The sequence below is a fragment of the Lampetra planeri genome, chromosome 4, assembly GCF_965212315.1.
Source record: "Lampetra planeri chromosome 4, kcLamPlan1.2.h2, whole genome shotgun sequence".
In the NCBI taxonomy this organism is placed as follows: Eukaryota; Metazoa; Chordata; class Hyperoartia; order Petromyzontiformes; family Petromyzontidae; genus Lampetra; species Lampetra planeri.
In genome coordinates this window covers 7,097,783-7,117,177 of record NC_136110.1, presented here as the reverse complement: position 1 = coordinate 7,117,177, position 19,395 = coordinate 7,097,783, and the positions used below count along the sequence as shown (strand labels likewise).

Genomic DNA, 19,395 nt, shown 5'->3' with positions numbered 1-19,395 from the left:
CACAATTTAGTAGTTCTTTTTCATATCTGTACATCACTTTGGCATCTTTGCACGAAAGTGCTCTAGAGACTTGCTTGATTGAAATTCAACATACAGCAAGACCACGCCGTCTCGGCTTAAATTTCAACCGGGGGGGGGGGGGGGCTGTGCTTCAAAAAAGATTCCCAATGTCAACCAGAGATGTCAACAAGGGGGTCCCGCGAAGATGTGATTTATGGGGGGTGTTTTTCGACTTTTAACCTTTCGTACCAACTTTTTATTCTGGGTGAATTTACCGGAAAAACGTCCAACCGCTGCGCTGGAAAATGTAATAATCAAACCGGCGATCTCAGAGTTGCAAGTCCAGCCGTGGTCAACATTTCACCATGGGGCACTAATATAAAAGGAGGCCCCTCGCGCCTCACTGGATGAGTTGAACATTGGGAGAGATTGGGCTCTCGACTTACTACTCGAACACGACACGTCGTGACTGCGCCGCAACCTTCTGGAAGCGAGGCGGGCCTCATTGTGTGACAAGAGACTGGAGGAGGGCGCCCAAAGACAATAATGCAGTGGGGCAGGGCAGCAGACCTTTATACAATTAGAAACTTAAGCAGGTATAGTTAGACACGATGCCGAGGAAGATTAAAACAGACCGTCTACTCGACAGACCTGCTCTCCACCTGAGGACGGCTGCTTGCGTTGTGGCCATAACGTCGTGAGAATTATTTTATTATCTTTTATTATTTTATTATTTACATTCTACATGACTTTACCGAAAGAACCAAGCAGAGAAAGTGAAAATTGTCTTCATTTCGTGTTTGAGAATTATACTGGTCAAAAAAAAGTTTTTTTCTGGCCTGGACTTTTGCAGCTGTTTGAGACTAATTTCAGGGTGCCGATTCCAAATCTGATCTCAGATTTGCTCTATCACATCTCATTTAATGCTATCGGCATACCCCATTTTCATTGATTTTACCCGAAATTAACTTTGTCACTTATGATTGCAAGTTGTTGCGAGTCAGTGACTGCTTTAGTGTTAAAATATGGTGCTGTATTTTTAAGATAGTGTGTTTATAACATCATTTTACGTAGATAGCCACATTTAATATTTTTCTTCTGCAATTTTTATTGAAAATGCAATATTTTACATCTCAAAAACTGATGCCAGATTTGGAATCAGCATCCCAAAATTACATTAAAACCGTTGGAATACCTTATGCCAGAAAAAGTGTGTTGACCAGTGGTTACCAGCAAAGCGAATTAAATTCACACGTAAGCTTATCCACACATCATAATTTTATTTGATTTCTGCAAGACATTTAAACATACTTTCTTTTGGAAGAGGACAATTAAAGTACACGCGTGCATTTACTTGCCATTATAAATAATCCAACCTGGACGTAAAAAAACAAAACATCGCTTGAAACACCACATTTTATATGGGGATTTATCACGTTCACTTTCCACCATCTCATCCGGATTATTCTTCTTGGGCGGTGGCATCAGTCGCAGCGCACCACAATGAGAGATCACACGGGCGAGGCCGCACGTTTCATTAAAAACCTTGCACTGGAAAAGCGCTCTCAATCGGCAACATTCAGGAGCGGGTTTCGCGCAATTTGGCTGTGGAAATTCCTTCCCCGTGGCCGCTCGTTGGACGGCCGCTACGGCCTCGAATCGCGGTCACAACCCGGCCGCTGCTGCCACTGCCGCGCCTTGCCGCAGCTCCTGCACGACACCAGCACATCGTCCACTGCCGCGTCTCCTTGGAAACCATTACCGAGGACACCTTCAAGGTGCAGCTGAAACAACAAAAGCTCCTTAAGAACACACACACACCTGAGGACGGCTGCTTGCGTTGTGGCCGAAACGTCGTGAGAATTATTTTATTGTGTTTTATTTTTATTATTTTATTACTTCCCTTTCTACGTGACTTTACCGAAAGAACCAAGAAGAACACACACACAAAGACAAAGGTCCTCCCAACCCCCCCCCCCCCCCAACTCTGTATAGCCTTAAAAACACACTTTTGGGGCAAGTGCCGTTTTTCGAGCAGCACCTATGATGGACAAATGGCTGCTTACCTTGAACAGCTGTCGTGGCGGAACAAAAATGCCCAACTCTGCGTAGAGCCATGCATTGCCGCGGTCACCGCTGGCGGACCACAGGACTGGCCTATCGGCGCCATCGGTGCACTCAAGACGTACACTCAGCGTTCCTGGGAACAAACACAAGCGGTGAATTACATTTCTTGTGCACTGTATAGCAGACATATAAATGCCAACCGTCGAGGTCTGCTAGCCACGCCAAGAGGGCTTCAGGAGAGGGAGAGGTGGTGTATAACAGGTTTTTGGGGTTTAGATCGCGTAAATGTGTCTTTAAACCCGCCACCACCCGATTAGCCAATTAGTAAGGGTTGTCACCTAAACAAAACATGCCTCGTTACTAGTACAGCACACCAGGTGTGTTGATATTGGTTGTGAAAACCTACGTGTTAAAACAGAGTTGTAGTTTTTCTGTTCCTCATTCATTCAAGGAGCACGGACTACATGTTCCATAGTTTGGGTTGCATGGCCAGTTGTACTCCTGTAGGCTTTTCTATTATTTACCATTAATGAAAGGAGATGAGAACATCACTAGGCTAATGTGCACATGTGGTAAATGTCACGTAGAATGGAAACAATAAAAATAATAAAATAAAACATAATTAAATAATTCTCACGACGTTTCGGCCACAACGCAAGCAGCCGTCAATCAGGTGAAGACCAGGTCTGTCGGAGAGACAGCGTCTGAATGGTCTTCACCTGATGACGGCTGCTTGCATTGTGGCCGAAACGTCGTGAGAATTATTTTATTATGTTTTATTTTATTATTTTTATTGTTTTCATTCTACGTGACTTTACCGAAAGAACCAAGAAGATGAATCCCTGCAGTCACGAAAGCTTTAAATCGAAATGTGGTAAATGGTTTTACAGCTGCGTCTTTGAGGAGGAATGCCAAAATTAGGAGGGCGAGTGTTGTTTGGGTCTTGGTCGAAGCATTTATTCTAGACTCCTACATTGTTCTATTAAATTGGTGAATCAAGAATATGTTTGCAGATATGGACTATTAGAGGAAAGGATTCAGCCCCCTTCTCCAAAATGGGAGCCGATGAATCACGATTCAGAATACGAATCCATCAATTAGTTTCCACTCTAGTGGTTGGAGAGATCACAGCATCATTACACCATCGTCAGGAAGACGGCCTTCCCAATATCCCCCCCCACTCCTCCCTCAAAGTTTCGATAACGTCATCTTACGTGGGCTATTCTACAAACACCACAAGATAGTGCACAAAGCTCTACGAGAACGGTGAATTGAAACAAAAGTGTCAGAGCACAACGCACCCAACATAATTTAAACATTTCTGTAATAAAACGTACATATTTGTATCTTCATAAAAAGACGCAAATGCAAGCAATACACCGTCATGCTTCTTTGCAAAAGGTTTCCGTTTGGTGTAACATCTTAACTCCTGATCCAGGATGGCCATGTCTATGTGCCACTTCTCGGTGGCAGCCCCAACAGTCTGAAACGATATCCCTCTGCACATTCGCAGCATCACCTCAATCGCCTCCTTCAAGAGACACTTAAAAACTCACCTCTACAGCCACGTGCTTTCGAGCGACTCTGAGCTTGGCTCCGCGCCTCCGAGTTGCGGCCGTTACGTTCGAAAATTTGCGCGCGTTATAAATTGCATTATTATTTAATGGCGAAAAAGGGTTTAAAACCTATTCTAATATTGTCATGCGTTTGTGGTTATACTTGTGCCTTTGCCGTTTCACTTACCCATGCTCGCGCCCCTCATGTGGTACCAGAAGGTCATGCACTTGGGCCCTCGGAAGAGGGGGCTGGTAAGCACAGCCGTGTGACCGTCTTCCCGAGGATAAGAGGCCTCCGTGTACAAGTAATGACCTGACGACACTCGCCAGAAAGAAGACGAAGAAGAAGCCTTTGAATATATTCTTAAGGTGCAAACACCGCATCAATGTCGTCCCTATGTATTTTATACGAACCTCGTTACTGCTTTGCCTTGGAACATTTTGGGTAAAAGCATATAAAAGACAAAGATCCCCCCCCCATATAGCTATAGAAGACTGTGGGGGGGGGGGGGCGCAAGTGCTGTTAGCGAGCACCTATTGAAGGCCGGCACGACACACACTAGGGTGGGTAGCCAGGACCAAGTCCGGCTGCCTGGTCTCCCCAGTGGCGAGATTTACACTGCACCAGGTTACTCATTTGAGGCTGGTGTTGGCTGCAAGCGGGAACCAAACGCGGGTCGCCGGGTTCGAAGCGTAGCACGCTTACCGTTGCGTTACCGCTCCTCACAATTGTGTCTCTAGACAATAACGTCTGATTACCCCCCAGCAGTAAGTTTAACAAGCTTCACTCTGATTACAAGACTCGGAGAGCAGGCCAAAACTGGTCCCAGAGTTTACTTGCTTGAACAAATGCGGCTTGATAATAATCAGTCTGGAAAGTTACTAGTCTAGTGCCAACTTCCAGTCTACCTGGGAAAAATTTAGCGAGAAGTTAAAAGCCCTGGCACCGGCCATCACCAGCCATCTACTCAGCTCCGTAGCCTCAACTATTGGTACATTTAAAACCGATGGCAAATTAAGCAACGGGCATCATCATAGCCTTTCCCAAAATAGACAAAAGCGTGAGAGCGAGCACAGAATGCCCTATGGACAAGAGCAAATAGTATCGTTACAAATCAAAATTTAGCATTTAAACATTCACTAACAGCCGGTTTAAACGTCGACCTTGTCGCGTGTGCCGGCCGAGATTCAGTACACCCCATTGAACACTTTCCCGTTTCGATGACGTACGTGTACGTCAGTTTTAAATAAAATAACTTTATCGGTACCAAGGCTCCCACAAGGCCATGTGGGAGGGGGGGGGGTATGGCAGTTTGGCGCCAGCTATCATAGCGTGGTCATGTCACTACCGTTCTGTGACGAGTACATTGTCTTTAAAACAACGGCGCTTTGCCTCTAAATACAATAGAAGCTGAACCGCTTGCGCGTTCCGAGATTCAGCGGTGAACGGGACCCACCCTGCAACCTACAGATGTCGCGGAACGGGAAAGCATTAAAAACAAAGGGGTCGCAACGACAGGGCTGGGTCGGTGGTGCTCCTCACCGGTCCGGGTTCCACACCGGCCGAGTGTGTGGTCGGCACGGGGCCCCGTGTTCCACGACGGAGTGCTGCCCAACGCCAACATCCAGTCAAAGTCATCTGCGATAGACTGCGCCCACGGGCACTGCGAGCTCGTCTCGAAGTCACAGAGAGCCTCATCCAGCACGGCAAGCGGGGCGCTTCCCGGCAGCAAGTGACGCAGAGAGAAGTTTCCGGTCATGCCGGTCACCAGATCGCCGGGCGGAGTAGTCGGTTGTGTCCAACCGTTGGTGGTCAGTGGCTGCTGATCACCAGACGTCGTTGTTGCTGGGCGAGCGTCCGGATGCGATTTTAAGGTTGTCCGTCCTGCGTAGTCGGATGATCCAAAGCCATCGGCGGGCAGCATAGTAGCGTCCGGTTTGGCCGTGTCCTCCACTCCGGGCAATTCTGTAGCTTGAGGCACAGAGCTTTGCGAGGCTGTATCGTGGTCACTTCTCGTCGATGGAGAGGCATCCAAAGGAGATATTGTACTGGCACTGGATGTAGTCATGGCAGTCGTATTTTTTGCCGTGGCGGTTCCAGTTACGTGTCCAGCAGGCACGGGGAGACTCGTGACATCTTGAGAACGCGTAGTCTCCGTAGCGATGATTGACGGCGGGATTGTGGCCGAAGATGGGATCGTGGTTAAACACGGAATCATGGTCGACAAGGGTTCTTGCGATGGAGTGCCTCCAGGAGGACTCAAAGGTTGCGAAGCGTATTCGGAAGTCGCCACGTTCATTGGAAGTGCAGAAGAGCCAATGCCGTCGCTCACAGACGAGCTGGTAGAATCGGAAACGTTTCGAGGTGGCGTGGTTAGAGCGACATTGTCATTGCCAATGGTTATTTCAATGCGAGATGAAGAGGAATTTGACGTCGATGTCGTCACGTTTTTGTCCATCTTGTTTTCTGGAACGGCACCTCGTGGAGTAAATAAAGTAAAGGAAAATTAGAGGGCACTGCTACAAATTTCAGACGCTTGAAAGGCGAGTAAATATTTAGTATCCAGGTTTCAGCCACCGATTTTCTAAACTGGCTTCCTCTAGTGCAGCGAGTTAATGGTCTCTCTGCCTGGTCACAAATGACTGCACAAAACATTCTAGCTCCGATACTTTAGCATTTTGGTTTGCTTGACACGCAATGAACACTCGTTGCACGAGTCTACGACCTTTTTTTAATGCACAATAGTTTATCCAGGCTCAAATCCTGCCAAGGATGAGATGGGGCCTTTCATTCCAAGCGAGTTGGTCACAGTCCATTCACGCACTCTACATGAACGCAACCAGACATCTTGACTGCACAGAGAACCGCGTACCTTCGATGTGCTTGCTGCACGCATAAAACCGGTTCACTTTGTAGACGTCCTGGTCACTGAGCTTCTCGCGCTGCCCCAGGGTCACGTTCGTCTCGGGGGTCGGTACGAGCGTTGGCCTTCTGTTTTTCGTGAACGCAAATCTGCGGTCGGAAAGCTCACGATTTTAACAGAAACCCCGGTGCAGGCCACAAAACCATTAAAGTGACAAACACAGAAACGAATACTAGTAAGCTTTTGTTCTTTCGGTAAAGTCACGTGACTTTACCGAAAGAACCAAGATGAATCCCTGCAGTCACGAAAGCATTAAATCGAAATTTAACCACAATGCAGTTCAGCACACTGTTAATGGTTTTTAAATAATGCACAAAGGCCGAGGAGTGCCCTTTGCACAGGTTTCTGCGTGTCGTTTTAAAAGGGCATTTTAAAGTTGCAGTGTACAGGCGGATCCATTTATAGATACCCCACCGAAATAAGATAATTATAGGAGACAGCAACATTTTATTATAAAGGCTCTAACATGTCTTGCCGCCAAACCCTACACATTTAAATCTCGAACACTCCCGTCATGGATCCACCGGACCAGACGATTCGGAATCGCTTGCCACAGATATCAGCCATGGACAGGAATTTAACTTGGGTTAACCACGTGCAGTGCGCATTGAACCACTGTGCCGAAAGCTCTGCAATGCTTCAAGTATTGTGCCGAGTGCTTTCATTTGGTACAAGCTGCACCGGAAGTAAATCATTAAACATCAATCGTCAATAATACTGGGACCTTAAAAACGTAATAAACAATGATCAAGGCAAAAGCGCTTCTTAAATGGCACAGAGCAAGGCCTAGAGATAGATAAGCGTTTGAGACTGTGCTTAATACCATAGGGCCTGATGAGTAATTGAATAAAAACTATTCTGATGGCCAGTATTTAAAATGGCATAGGCATAGTTATTTAATAGTAGCTCGTGTAATGGACAAACCGCCTATTAAAACAATCATTGCTAAATACATTAATTTATATTAAAAGTGCATTATAAAGTGTTGCTGGCAACATTGCATTGTGGGAAGGTTCGCTCCCGTGAGAGAACAAGGCAATCAAATCCACCCCCCTTGGCCCAATCGGACATTTCAATGAAATTAAACTGCCATATATTCCCAACGCACAAGTATGGCAAATAAAATGCAAAATACACGCATTATACCACAATAACGAATCGCGTATGCGGCATGATTCTGGAGCTGATGGGGCGGTGGCATTGGAGGTCTGCGAGCAAGAGCTAAAAAACTGAAATAAACTTTTATTTTTCCAGATAAAGCCCACTGATCTATGGTAGCTCTTTTTAAATCCTTTCTATTAAGTTCGCTTGCTTGCTTAGGACCGTGCAAATCTTTCGGTTGTTTTTTAACCCACTTCCCGTGATCCAATCGAGCTGACATTTTCCACACAGACTCGTTGTGCGTGACAATTAATGCTCGTGATTTTTTTTTCCCAAAATTTTACACTTTTTAGGACAAAAATATTATATTTAATTACCAATTGCAATGCAATCATCTGACCCATAGGTAGCAGCCATCTCAAGCCAGAGGACGAGATGACTCTAGCCGCCACGCATATAAAGGATTTATAGTGAAAAACTTTGTTTTTACGGGTTATACTTGTTCAGAAGCGAAGTGGCCACAATTGACAGCTGAAAGTGGCTTACATTTTTAAGCAGCCACATTCTCTAAACACGCATGTTGATTCGAAATGTGGAGGACCGGGGAGAAAAATCCACGCGACCACGGGGAGAGCACGCAAACTCCAAGCATACAGGCGTCAGGGTCGAACCAACGACCTCCTGTATACCAGGCGAGGTAGTTAAAATCTCGCCACCGTGGCGTTGAACGCGACGGAGCGCTGGGTCGCCGCCACCGCCGCCCGTACCGGTTGTAGTGGAGTAGAGAGCCGTAGTCGTAGGGCGTGTCCAGGTTGTTGGTCTGCTCCTTGTTGAAGTTGTGCTCGTATCCTGCGCGACGACACACGACGAAGGCTGAAAAGGCTACAACGCGAGATTCGCACACCGTATTCGCGACAGCGCTCAGCTTTGTAACGTGCGTAAAATGTATGTTGAACCGTCTGTCGCACCGTACACAGCCAACCGCGCTAATCGGAGGTGCAGACGGGTGGGGGAGTAAGAGTAACGCGTCCCCCCCGTCGTCGCACAGACAGCAGAGGTCGCAATCGGGTACCCGATACCCGGCTACCCGTATCCGGCCGGGTACGGGTACCCGTTTGCGACCCTGGTGTGGCTGGGTACGGGTAGGCCGCGAGTCACTGGTGAGTAACCGTTTGTCACTCATTTCTCAACGTCTTGTCTCTTCTCACAATTCAAGTTCCTATAATCAACCCACCCGCGCCTGCAACACGGCTTCATCCCAGAGGTCGCAATCGGGTACCCGTACCCTACCCAATACCCGTTCGGGTACGAGTAGCCGGGTATCGGGTATGGTACGGGTACCCGTTTGCGACCCTGGTGCGGCCGGGTACGGGTAAGGAATTAAAACCCGTTTTGCGACCTCTGACAGACAGGGCTTGGCCCGGGACACATCACGAGAAGGGGGTGGGAGAGGGGCTCGTCGTCTGTGGTTTACCACCCTGCCTAAAGTCCTCCACCATAGTCCCCCTGCCCAAAAAAACCCACATTTCCAGCTACAACGACTACCGGCCAGTAGCACTCACGCCAGTGGTGATGAAGTGCTTTGAAAAACTGGTCCGGAGTCACATCATAGGAAGCTTGCCCCGAAACCTTGACCCCCACCAGTTTGCCTACAGAGCGAACCGATCCACGGAGGACGCCGTGGCCACAGCACTACATGCTGCACTGTCACACCTGGAGCAGCAGGGGAGCTATGTGCGGATGCTCTTCGTGGATTACAGTTCTGCGTTCAACACCATCCTCCCACACAAACTGGTGGAAAAACTGGGCGACCTGGGGATTCCACATTCCACCTGCATGTGGATACATAGTTTCCTCTCGGGCCGCAGACAGAGGGTCAGAGTGGGCCGTCATACATCCACAGCCCTGAGCCTCAGTACCGGCTCCCCCCAGGGCTGTGTACTGAGCCCCCTGCTCTACTCCCTCTACACACATGACTGTGCCGCCGTCCACCATAGCAACACCATTGTGAAGTTTGCTGATGACACCACAGTGGTGGGGCTCATCTCTGGGGGGGATGAGTCTGCCTACAGGGACGAGGTGGAGCGGCTGACAGCATACTGCAGGGGCAACAACCTGCTCCTTAACACCGCAAAGACCAAGGAGCTCATAATAGACTACAGGAGAAAGAAAACGGACACTCCACCACTAATCATCAGCGGGGACTGTGTGGAGAGGGTGGCAGACTTCTGCTTCCTGGGAGTCCACATTGGGGAGGGCCTGACCTGGAGCGCCAACAGCACTGAGCTTCTGAAAAAGGCCCAGCAGAGACTTTACTTCCTGAGAATCCTCAGGAATAATAACATCACACAGAAACTGCTGGTGTCCTTCTACCAAGCCTCCATCGAGAGCATTCTTACATACTGCATCTGTGTATGGTACACCAGCTGCACAGTGGCTCAGAGGAAAGCGCTCCAGAGGGTCATCAACACAGCCCAAAAGATCGCCGGCTGCCATCTCCCCACACTGGAAGAACTACACAGTTCACGTTGCATCAAAAAAGCACAGATCATTCTAAAGGACTCTTCACACCCTGGACACTCACTGTTTGAGCTGTTGCCATCAGGTAGACGATTCAGATCAGTCAAAACAAGGACAAACAGATTCAAACAGAGCTTTTATCCTACAGCGATCACCACACTCAATAATGCTAATTAATTATTAAGTAATAGTGTTTACAATTGAATGTGAAATAGAGATGTGCAATGACAAAATGTAACCTTATGTGGGTATGTGGGTATACTTGGGCTGTTTTTATATATAGTATAAATTGATTATCTTTCATTTAATTTATATATTTTTTTTTATTTAATTTAAATTTATGAATGATGCCCTGACTGGTGAGCATTTTAAATTTCGTTGTACTGGTGACAATGACAATAAACGATCTATCTATCTATCTATTTGTGACCAACGAGGGCGTCTGCAGCCAACGGAGAGGGCCGCTTCTTAAAGGAGGCCGGGTCCACCGTGGGATGAGACCGGATCGTACGCGGCAGCCGCTGTAGCAGATCGTCGGATTGAAAAACAACGTTGCCGGAGACATCCATCCAGCAGTGGCTAGAACGTGGCTGCCGATGACGACAACAGAGTGAGAAATGGAGCAAGACAAGTAGACGAGGTAGCCATAAATAATAATAGCCCATGAGCCAAGGGGGGGGGGGGTGAGTACCACGTGGGGAGACGAATGCTACTTGCTAGTATCCCCCCCCACCCACAGGCAGTATCCATCCACCATGGACAGATAGTGGAGCGTAACATAACAACCATTTCAGATAAACACGCACACATGCCGTGGGCTTTTCAAATGACGTGAGATTATTTTCTTCTATTACACATACTGTACTATGGAATCCATTCAATAACAAATTCCTACATGCTGTATACATTTAACAAACAAATTACCACCTTGACATTGCTACCACACGACTTTGTGACCTAGGAGATTAAATGCCGAAAAGAAAAAGCATCGGTGGAAGCAGTTGCCACCTCGGGAGGCGTGTGGGTACCCGATAGAGCCACGTTTTTATGGCCAAACACGGGGGTCCACACGAGGTTGTGCCGACCTGGAATGATGTCGTCCCACTGCACGGACACGAAGCGGTCGCGGTCGCTGCGCGCCTGCTCGTGCCAGAAGCCCAGCGAGTGCAGTAGCTCGTGCTGGATGATGCCCTTTTTCAGGCAGCGCTCGTCCAGAGACACGATCTGCATGCCCCTGTGGTGCCCCATCAGCGAGTAGCATCTGTCCCCAACCACCCACGTCGTCCACAGATGATCATCCACAAATGAGCGATGGAGGGACTGGGACTAAACAGAAAATCGGGCCCAGGCATTTGTAAAACACAACGGGCCCAAATTGTCGTGCGGTCTTCTAAATTGGCCCATTTGGACTGGTCCAAAAAATATGAACTAAATGCCAAATGAGAGCGTAAATAAGCAATGAAGCGTACACGTTAGAGATAAAAAATATATTTAAATAAATAAATATATCAATTTTGCAATTTCCCCACAGAGTTTGGACTTAAACTCGGCTTAAAAAATTGTATGACTCGCCTCACTGCTTTACAGACTCGGATAAAAAAAAACACCACGAGGTGTGGAGGTGAGAGCCTTAAATCAAACATCCACACACACCAACTTACCCCATGACGGGATAGAAGGCCAGGTAGTCGGCTTCATTGTCACGTGGCACAAACCTGACGCACGTTCGATCGTTAAACTCATTCATGGCCTCTTGTATGGCCCTCTGCTGCTCCAGTTCTGCACAAAGAAAGACCACACCCCCCCCAACCCCACCAAGGTCTCAAACTCATTCAAGCTTGAGATGGGAACAGCGTTCAAGTTCATTTCAAGTTCATTTATAGGTAAGATAGCCCTGTGAGCCATTCGGCTCTTGAATCGGGTGCAACCGCAACAAACAAAAAACATCTTAAAGTGAATATGTGACCGAGTGCAAACAGAAAATAAAAAAAAAGACAGCAAAATATTGCAGAAAAAGCACCGTACACCAACACTGTGTGCAAAAATCCCAGTCGGATGCAAGTCAAACAACAACCACAAGACAACTTAGATTAAGGCCATCAGTCCAACTCTGTACTACAACAAACAAACATGGCCAAACCAAAAAACTTTTCGAAAATCACCAAAATAAAGCCATAAAAGCAATGAAACAGTGGTCATAGGAACTGTGACCGAATTTTCACAACAAACGACGTAAACAACATGTACCACCAAACTCTGCAGCCAGAGCAGGCTGCATGAGTCACTCCACAACAGTAGGAGCATCAGTCGGAGTACAAGAGCTGCCTCCGTGCGGATAAGAAACCTCTCATGCGTCAAGAACTACTCTGACGGTGCCGGGGGGGGGTGGTTCAGTGGATCTCTTCAAGCGAAGCCAAAAACGTGCCAGACACGCGGTTAACGGCCCTAAAACGCACCGTCGGAGAAGGGGCCACAGGGCACTACCGCGACCACCCTGGCACCACCGTACACGCACACGGCAGCGTCGCTCACCGTAGCGGTTGTACATCTCGTAAGGGATGTAGACTTTTCCGTCTTCCGATTTTGCCCACTTAAAGCCTAAATTGGCGACCGCGTTTCGCGCGAGCTGTGACGCACGCACACAATTAGAAAGATTGTCAGCTTAACACGTAGGAATTTGCGACAGATATTATTCATAATAAAGGATTTTGTGCAAAATCGCGTAAATATGAGTGTCGTTAAACCACGACCACCCGGACACAGGTTTGTCACGTGAACAAAACGTACCAATTGGTTACTTCGGGGACCTCCATAAATGACGTCACGCACCTGGGGGGTGGGGGGGGGTCAGACATTTGTGACGATGTGTTACGAGGGGGGGGGTGGGTTGAGAAATGTGATGTCACATCAAAATACACAACTTTAAATAAGTATAGATGTGTTATAACAACACTAATTGTTAACACTAATTGTTATAACACTCCTACAACAGAGTGCAGCGCCACATTAAATACGCACTACACTGACAATTGTTTAAAGCGATTTGAAGCATGTTTTATTTGGGGGGGGGGGGGGGGGGGCAGAGCTTTGTGACGTCATATTTGAGGGGGTTCTGACTTTTTGTGACGCCGTGTGACGAGGGGGGGGGGGTCAAAAATCGTCCAAAATCGCGTGACGTCATTTATGGACGGCCCCTTCAGCACACCGGTGCGCGTTGGCGAGTAAAACCCAAAACGTGTACAATTTCAGTACGACGTTTCCGCTGGTGACGGCAACACAGCTTCGTCAGGCGAATTATCACGAACAGAAACTCTCGTAGCGCCCCACAGCGACAAAGATGAGCAAGTCGCTAAAGCCGACGACGAGCTCACGAGGTCACGAGGTCGCAGTTAGAAGGTCACGTGGACCCCTCTCACCGTCCTTACCGGGCTCACGATGTCCGCTTCCACCAGGAACGTTGCACGAAAATACTCATTGAAGATTAACGCTGAGCGACACATGGAACATTCAACAATAAGGCGTCTCCACGTACATGCACGCAATACACATACTACATAGTAGTTTACTTTTTAAGAAAATGCATTCAACCAGCAGTACACATTCATTATTATGCCATTATAAAGGTGGATCCAGAGTCTTTCAATGGATCCCGGGGCAGTCCCGGCATTTCAAGCCCGTATTGATTTCTGGTAGATCCCAATAACACACCCATTGGGCAGGGTTTCAAGCGGGGGAGAGGGAGGTGGGGGGGGCCCTCACTGCCCCCCCCCTTCCTCACCCCATACACACGAGGGACTCACGTTTGTTGATTTCAAAGATCGTGTCCAGCTCTGCGCTTCGCTTCTCCTGCAGGACTCGCTCCAGACGCCGGTTCCCCACAGACGGCACCTGGGCCAGTCCTAAGTCGCAGCCAGGTTAGATTCATACTCAAGTACAAACATTGTTTCGATTTAAAGCTTTCGTGACTGCAGGGATTCATCTTCTTGGTTCTTTCGGTAAAGTCACGTAGAATGGAAATAATAAAATAATAAAAATAAAACATAATAAAATAATAAAAATAAAACATGATTAAATAATTCTCACGACGTTTCCATTCTACGTGACTTTACCGAAAGAACCAAGAAGATAACAACATTGTTTCCGTACCACGCGCGCATGCGTTTATCCATTGCCAACAATTTCTTTAAGACTGCTTAGTTTGTCGTACCCTCCCACACACACACCTCCCATTAGCACGGCTGGCTACGTACGGCGCGAAAGAAGTTTAACGTGCACACAACAATGCTCCGCAGAGTATAACAAAAGGTAAATAGCACAGCCCCTGCAACTGCTCGCCACGCCACTTTTGGGAAAAGGACCTCAAAGCGTAGAGCGGGTGTGTCTCGGTTTTTGGCCCGCAAGACCACTCAAGCCCTCCCAACCCCGGTGACAAAACGCATTCACTTCTCCATAAATACCAGAACTACACTATTCATATTACCAGAACATTAAAACGTCGGTTTTTACACCACGATACTTTTTTTAGGAGGAGGGGGGGGGGAATTTAGATCTTAGCGTTATGGTAGTTTACCAAACTTAACTTTAAAATCAAATATCATGAGTAAAATACTAATTTAATGTGTGAAACAATAAGGTATAACCATTGTAATTGTTGTCCGCATCAAGATGCGTTTGCATCACAGCCCCCCCCTGGACTCACCTGGGGGATCGTCGCGGACCACACCGACAATCTTTACTACAATATAGAGCGACCTTTACTACAGCATCGCTTTGGTTCTCAATCGTTAACAAGTATAACCCGTAAAAACAAAGTTTTTCACTATAAATCCTTTATATGCGTGGCGGCTAGAGTCATCTCGTTCTCTGGCTTGAGATGGCTGCCACTTATGGGTCAGATGATTGCATTGCACCATTAAGCAATTGGTAATGAAATAATATTTTTGTCCTAAAAAGTGTAAAATTTTGGAAAAAAATTTTCACGAACATTAATTGTCACGGACAACGAGTCTGTGTGGAAAATGTCAGCTCGATTGGATCACGGGAAGTGGGTTAAAAAACGACTGAAAGATTTGCACGGTCATAAGCAAGCAAGCGAACTTAATATAAAGGATTAAAAAAATTGCGTTAACAAATACGCAGGGGCTTGACGAAGCAAGGGGATTGTACACTTACGTGCCAGTGCTTAATTTGTGTTTCGATTATTTACTTTCTAAAACCGATCTGGCCACGTCTCGCACCCCCAGAAAGTGCATCTCGCACCCGCAGCTGGTGCACGCACCCCAGGTGAAGAAGCACCACTGCTCGATAGACGGAGTTCGTCTGGAGGGATTTTCGTCCAGATGTTGCAGACAACGTTCATGGATAATTGTTTTTTTACCCTTCTATCTGGCAACACAACTGACACCTATTTTACAAGGAGTCATGTTTACATAGACCACAATACCTGCAGTCATAATGCAAACAAAAAACACAACTCTGATAATGTATGCACTGTCCTTGAAGTTGATTGGTCAACACCCGAGACAGCTTTCCTTAGAGTCTAGTCTCACATGGGTTCGACCAGATGACGCCAAAAGGCGCACGCCTTTTTTTTCCATTATGACTGCAGGTATTGTGGTCTATGTAAACATGACTCCTTGTAAAAAAGGTGTCAGTTTTGTTGCCAGATAGAAGGGTAAAAACCAATCATCATATTTTTACTGGAAAATGAGGTTCCAATGGTGAACCGTTCATGGAGTGCGGCTTTATTTTGACGTCAGATCGTGGATCGGCACGTGCCCTTTAAAGCTCATCGGATTCCTCCAGCGTAAATAAATGTACCGACTCAGAAGGACTTCATTTTATAATAAGTATAACCCGTAAAAACAAACTTTTTCACTATAAATCCTTTATATGCGTGGTGGCTAGAGTCCTCTCGTCCTCTGGCTTGAGATGGATGCCATCTATGGGTCAGATGATTGCATTGCACCATTAAGCAATTGGTAAATAAATATAATATTTTTGTCCTAAAAAGTGTAAAATTTGGGAATTTTTTTTCACGAACATTAATTGTCACGCACAACGAATCTGTGTGGAAAATGTCAGCTCGATTGGATCACGGGAAGTGGGTTAAAAAACGACCTAAATATTGGCACGGTCCTAAGCAAGCAAGCGAACTTAATATAAAGGGATTTAAAAATGAATAAAACCTCGAGCATCTCAATACGGAGCAGTGCAGTACTGCGATTTTGAAAACCATTTCAATCAAACCAACCATCAAACCGACCACAGCATAACCTCGGTAAACATGGGACGTCGAGCCCAACGTTATTCCGACAACGTTGTGGGGGGTCAACGTTCGTTGACTGGGCCATTACCAGAACTTTCCTTCAAAAAAGTCGTTTTCCTGTCCTACACAGCGTTAGAAGATTTCGTTAAAAATAAATAATTGCCGACTGCTCGGCAACTAACGTAGGAGGACTCGCGTAGTCGGAACAAAGACAACGGCCAATCCGTCAACGCCACCGACCTTGTGCGAGCATAACGAGCAGCGCGAGTAGCATTGGAGACGCCGCAACCTTCGCACTCCTCCCGCCCGTCATCACGGACCGGGGCGACGAGACGATCCAGAGAACTTCGCCGGAGGCCTCGACAGACGTACCCATTAAACGCACCAAAGCTCAGAAACGCCCGACACAGGGCCGGGGCATTCCGCGTTAACCACGCTCACAGCTCCCCTAATTCGGCTGAAGATCTACAAGTTATGATAGTTGTGTTCGCGTGCGCGCGCGTCACGTTTTGAAGAAGCGTTTGTGGTGGTTTGTTCCACGGCAGTGCGGTGCATCGGGCACCGGAGGTGCGCAGATGAGAGCTCAGGCCAAGTTCGGGTGGCGAGCAATGTGGTGCCGCTCCTGGAATCTCTCTCGATCCGCGTTGAGAATGTTGGCGTGTTTTGTGTCTCTTGTCGTTTTAAAAAAAATATCAGCGGAGAGGCTTGCAACCCAACGCCAATTCCTCACTATCCGACCGATGTTACCTCCTCTAAAAAATACAAGTTAAACGGCGTCACGTGTTCACCCGTATTTTACGGATTTTTGCTAAACACGTTGCACGTGCCGGAAAGATCATCTTTGTTTTACGTGATGTAATGAGCGGTGAATTGAATGTAGATAAATGCATTGTGTGCGTGTTGCGTCCCGCGTGACGAGGACGGTGCTGATTGTTATCAGTTGGCCGCGTAGGACGCGTTTGACAATTAATCATCAGGCGTGTGCAGCGTGTACAAAAAACAAGTTGGACTTGAAAGGTGATGCATTGGTAAATTGTGTGTACACGTGTAAATTGGTAAACACGTTTACCAATTTACTAAACACGTTTACCAATTCTAGAGATTTGAAGTTTTCGTGACTGCAAGGATTCATACTCTTAGTTTTTTCGGTAAAGTCACGTAGGTAAAAATTTTTTTAAATTAAAATTAAAAAAAAATGAGGCTTGTGTTGCCTCCGAAACGTCGTGATTTATTATTATTTTATTTTTATTAATTTTAATTTCAATTTTTTTACATACGCGACTTTACCGAAAAAACTAAGAGTACGTTTACCAATGTACTCCTACCATTCAAGTCGGAATGAAGTCGTTCCACGCGCACCCGATAGTTGTTAAACACGTGCGTCGCGACGCGCTAAGCAATTAACGCTCTCTGCGTTAGTAGCGCCGAACCAAATGGAGACTTATATATGCGTGTGTGTGTGCGTGTACACGTGTTGCAGGTGTGTGTGCGTGTACACGTGTTGCAGGTGTGTGTGCGTGTACACGTGTTGCAGGTGTGTGTGCGTGTACACGTCTTGCAGGTGTGCGCGTGTACACGTGTTGCAGGTGTGTGTGCGTGTACACGTGTTGCAGGTGTGTGTGCGTGTACACGTGTTGCAGGTGTGCGCGTGTACACGTGTTGCAGGTGTGTGTGCGTGTACACGTCTTGCAGGTGTGTGTGCGTGTACACGTCTTGCAGGTGTGTGTGCGTGTACACGTGTTGCAGGTGTGTGTGCGTGTACACGTCTTGCAGGTGTGTGTGCGTGTACACGTGTTGCAGGTGTGTGTGCGTGTACACGTGTTGCAGGTGTGTGTGCGTGTACACGTGTCGCAGGTGTGCGCGTGTACACGTGTTGCAGGTGTGTGTGCGTGTACACGTGTCGCAGGTGTGTGCGTGTACACGTGTTGCAGGTGTGTGTGCGTGTACACGTGTTGCAGGTGTGTGTGCGTGTACACGTGTTGCAGGTGTGTGTGCGTGTACACGTCTTGCAGGTGTGTGTGCGTGTACACGTGTTGAAATGGCGGTGGCCGCCACCCCCGTGTGGCATAGGTTGAATTGTGCTGGTTGAGAATGCCCTCGGCCGTGCAGGATGGGTGGATTAATGTATCCTCCTTCGCGACGGTGAACTTTTTTTGCTTTTTTGCTTAAAGGGTGTGTAGGATGGGAAGTTCTATCGCGTCGTACTCTGTGCATCTGCTGTAAGGGCACTGGTTGTTACAAAAGGATCCCCTGTTCGGGTTATGGTCATGTGTTCTCCTGTTTTTCCTGTGCTTTTTGGCTGTTCAAGGCAGAGGCCTGCCCATGATTGAGAAATGAATAACATTTTAAATAGGCGTGTACACGTGTTCAGCTTGACGCAGACAGCGTCAATTGCTTAAAGCGCCACGTGGGACGTGTTTAGCAATCATCAGGCGCGTGCAGCGTAGAACGAGAGAATTTGAATGGGATGAGTAAATTGGTGAGATGGAGCGTGGTGGCGGTGGGTTGCGAGAACCGGCGTTTTGGGAAACCCTGGCATAGCGGGATCTATCTTGCGACATATCTGTGAAAAGTGAAGACATTGGCACAATTTGATGGCAATACTAGATTGTGATATTTCGCTCCGGGCGGTTGCGCAGTGGTTCGTGCGCTGCATTATGAATGGGTTCGATTTCTCGGTCACCGCTGTGAATCGATTATTTAATCAAATCGCAAATCCGTCATCATCGAATGGCCCGGAGATGTGAATGCATATATACATTTAAACGTCAGTAATACTATTACGGCACCGTAATCTCCATATTATACACTTCAGAAAGTAATAATACGAATTACAAAAGTTGTGCCCGCTGTCAAAATAAATATTATGGAATTCGAAAACTACCGTTGTTTCGGCAAGATGTTCAGAAAGCTAAATGACAATATCGATGTCTGCTAGCAGCGATGAGAGGGCTTCAGG

At 47.2% G+C, this 19,395-nt stretch overlaps 1 protein-coding gene across 2 annotated transcripts; it reads right to left on the bottom strand.

Moving 5' to 3' along the window:
* Positions 1-1,260: 1,260 nt before the first annotated feature.
* On the bottom strand, positions 1,261-17,278 carry LOC144717640 (uncharacterized). Of its 2 annotated transcripts, none has more exons than XM_078593164.1 (13): positions 16,677-17,278; positions 13,969-14,067; positions 13,594-13,655; positions 12,956-12,997; positions 12,701-12,794; positions 11,830-11,947; positions 11,254-11,429; positions 8,416-8,497; positions 6,497-6,636; positions 5,167-6,090; positions 3,811-3,936; positions 2,067-2,200; positions 1,261-1,784 (listed from the first exon to the last, which is right to left on the bottom strand). In XM_078593164.1, exons 1-13 carry the CDS (start codon positions 16,810-16,812, stop codon positions 1,647-1,649), a joined length of 2,271 nt encoding a protein of 756 aa, XP_078449290.1. In that variant the 5' UTR covers positions 16,813-17,278; the 3' UTR covers positions 1,261-1,646. The 2 variants fall into 2 exon arrangements, with proteins under 2 accessions (XP_078449290.1, XP_078449289.1); XM_078593163.1 differs by having other exon boundaries at positions 5,167-6,102; positions 16,677-17,275.
* Positions 17,279-19,395: the final 2,117 nt, after the last annotated feature.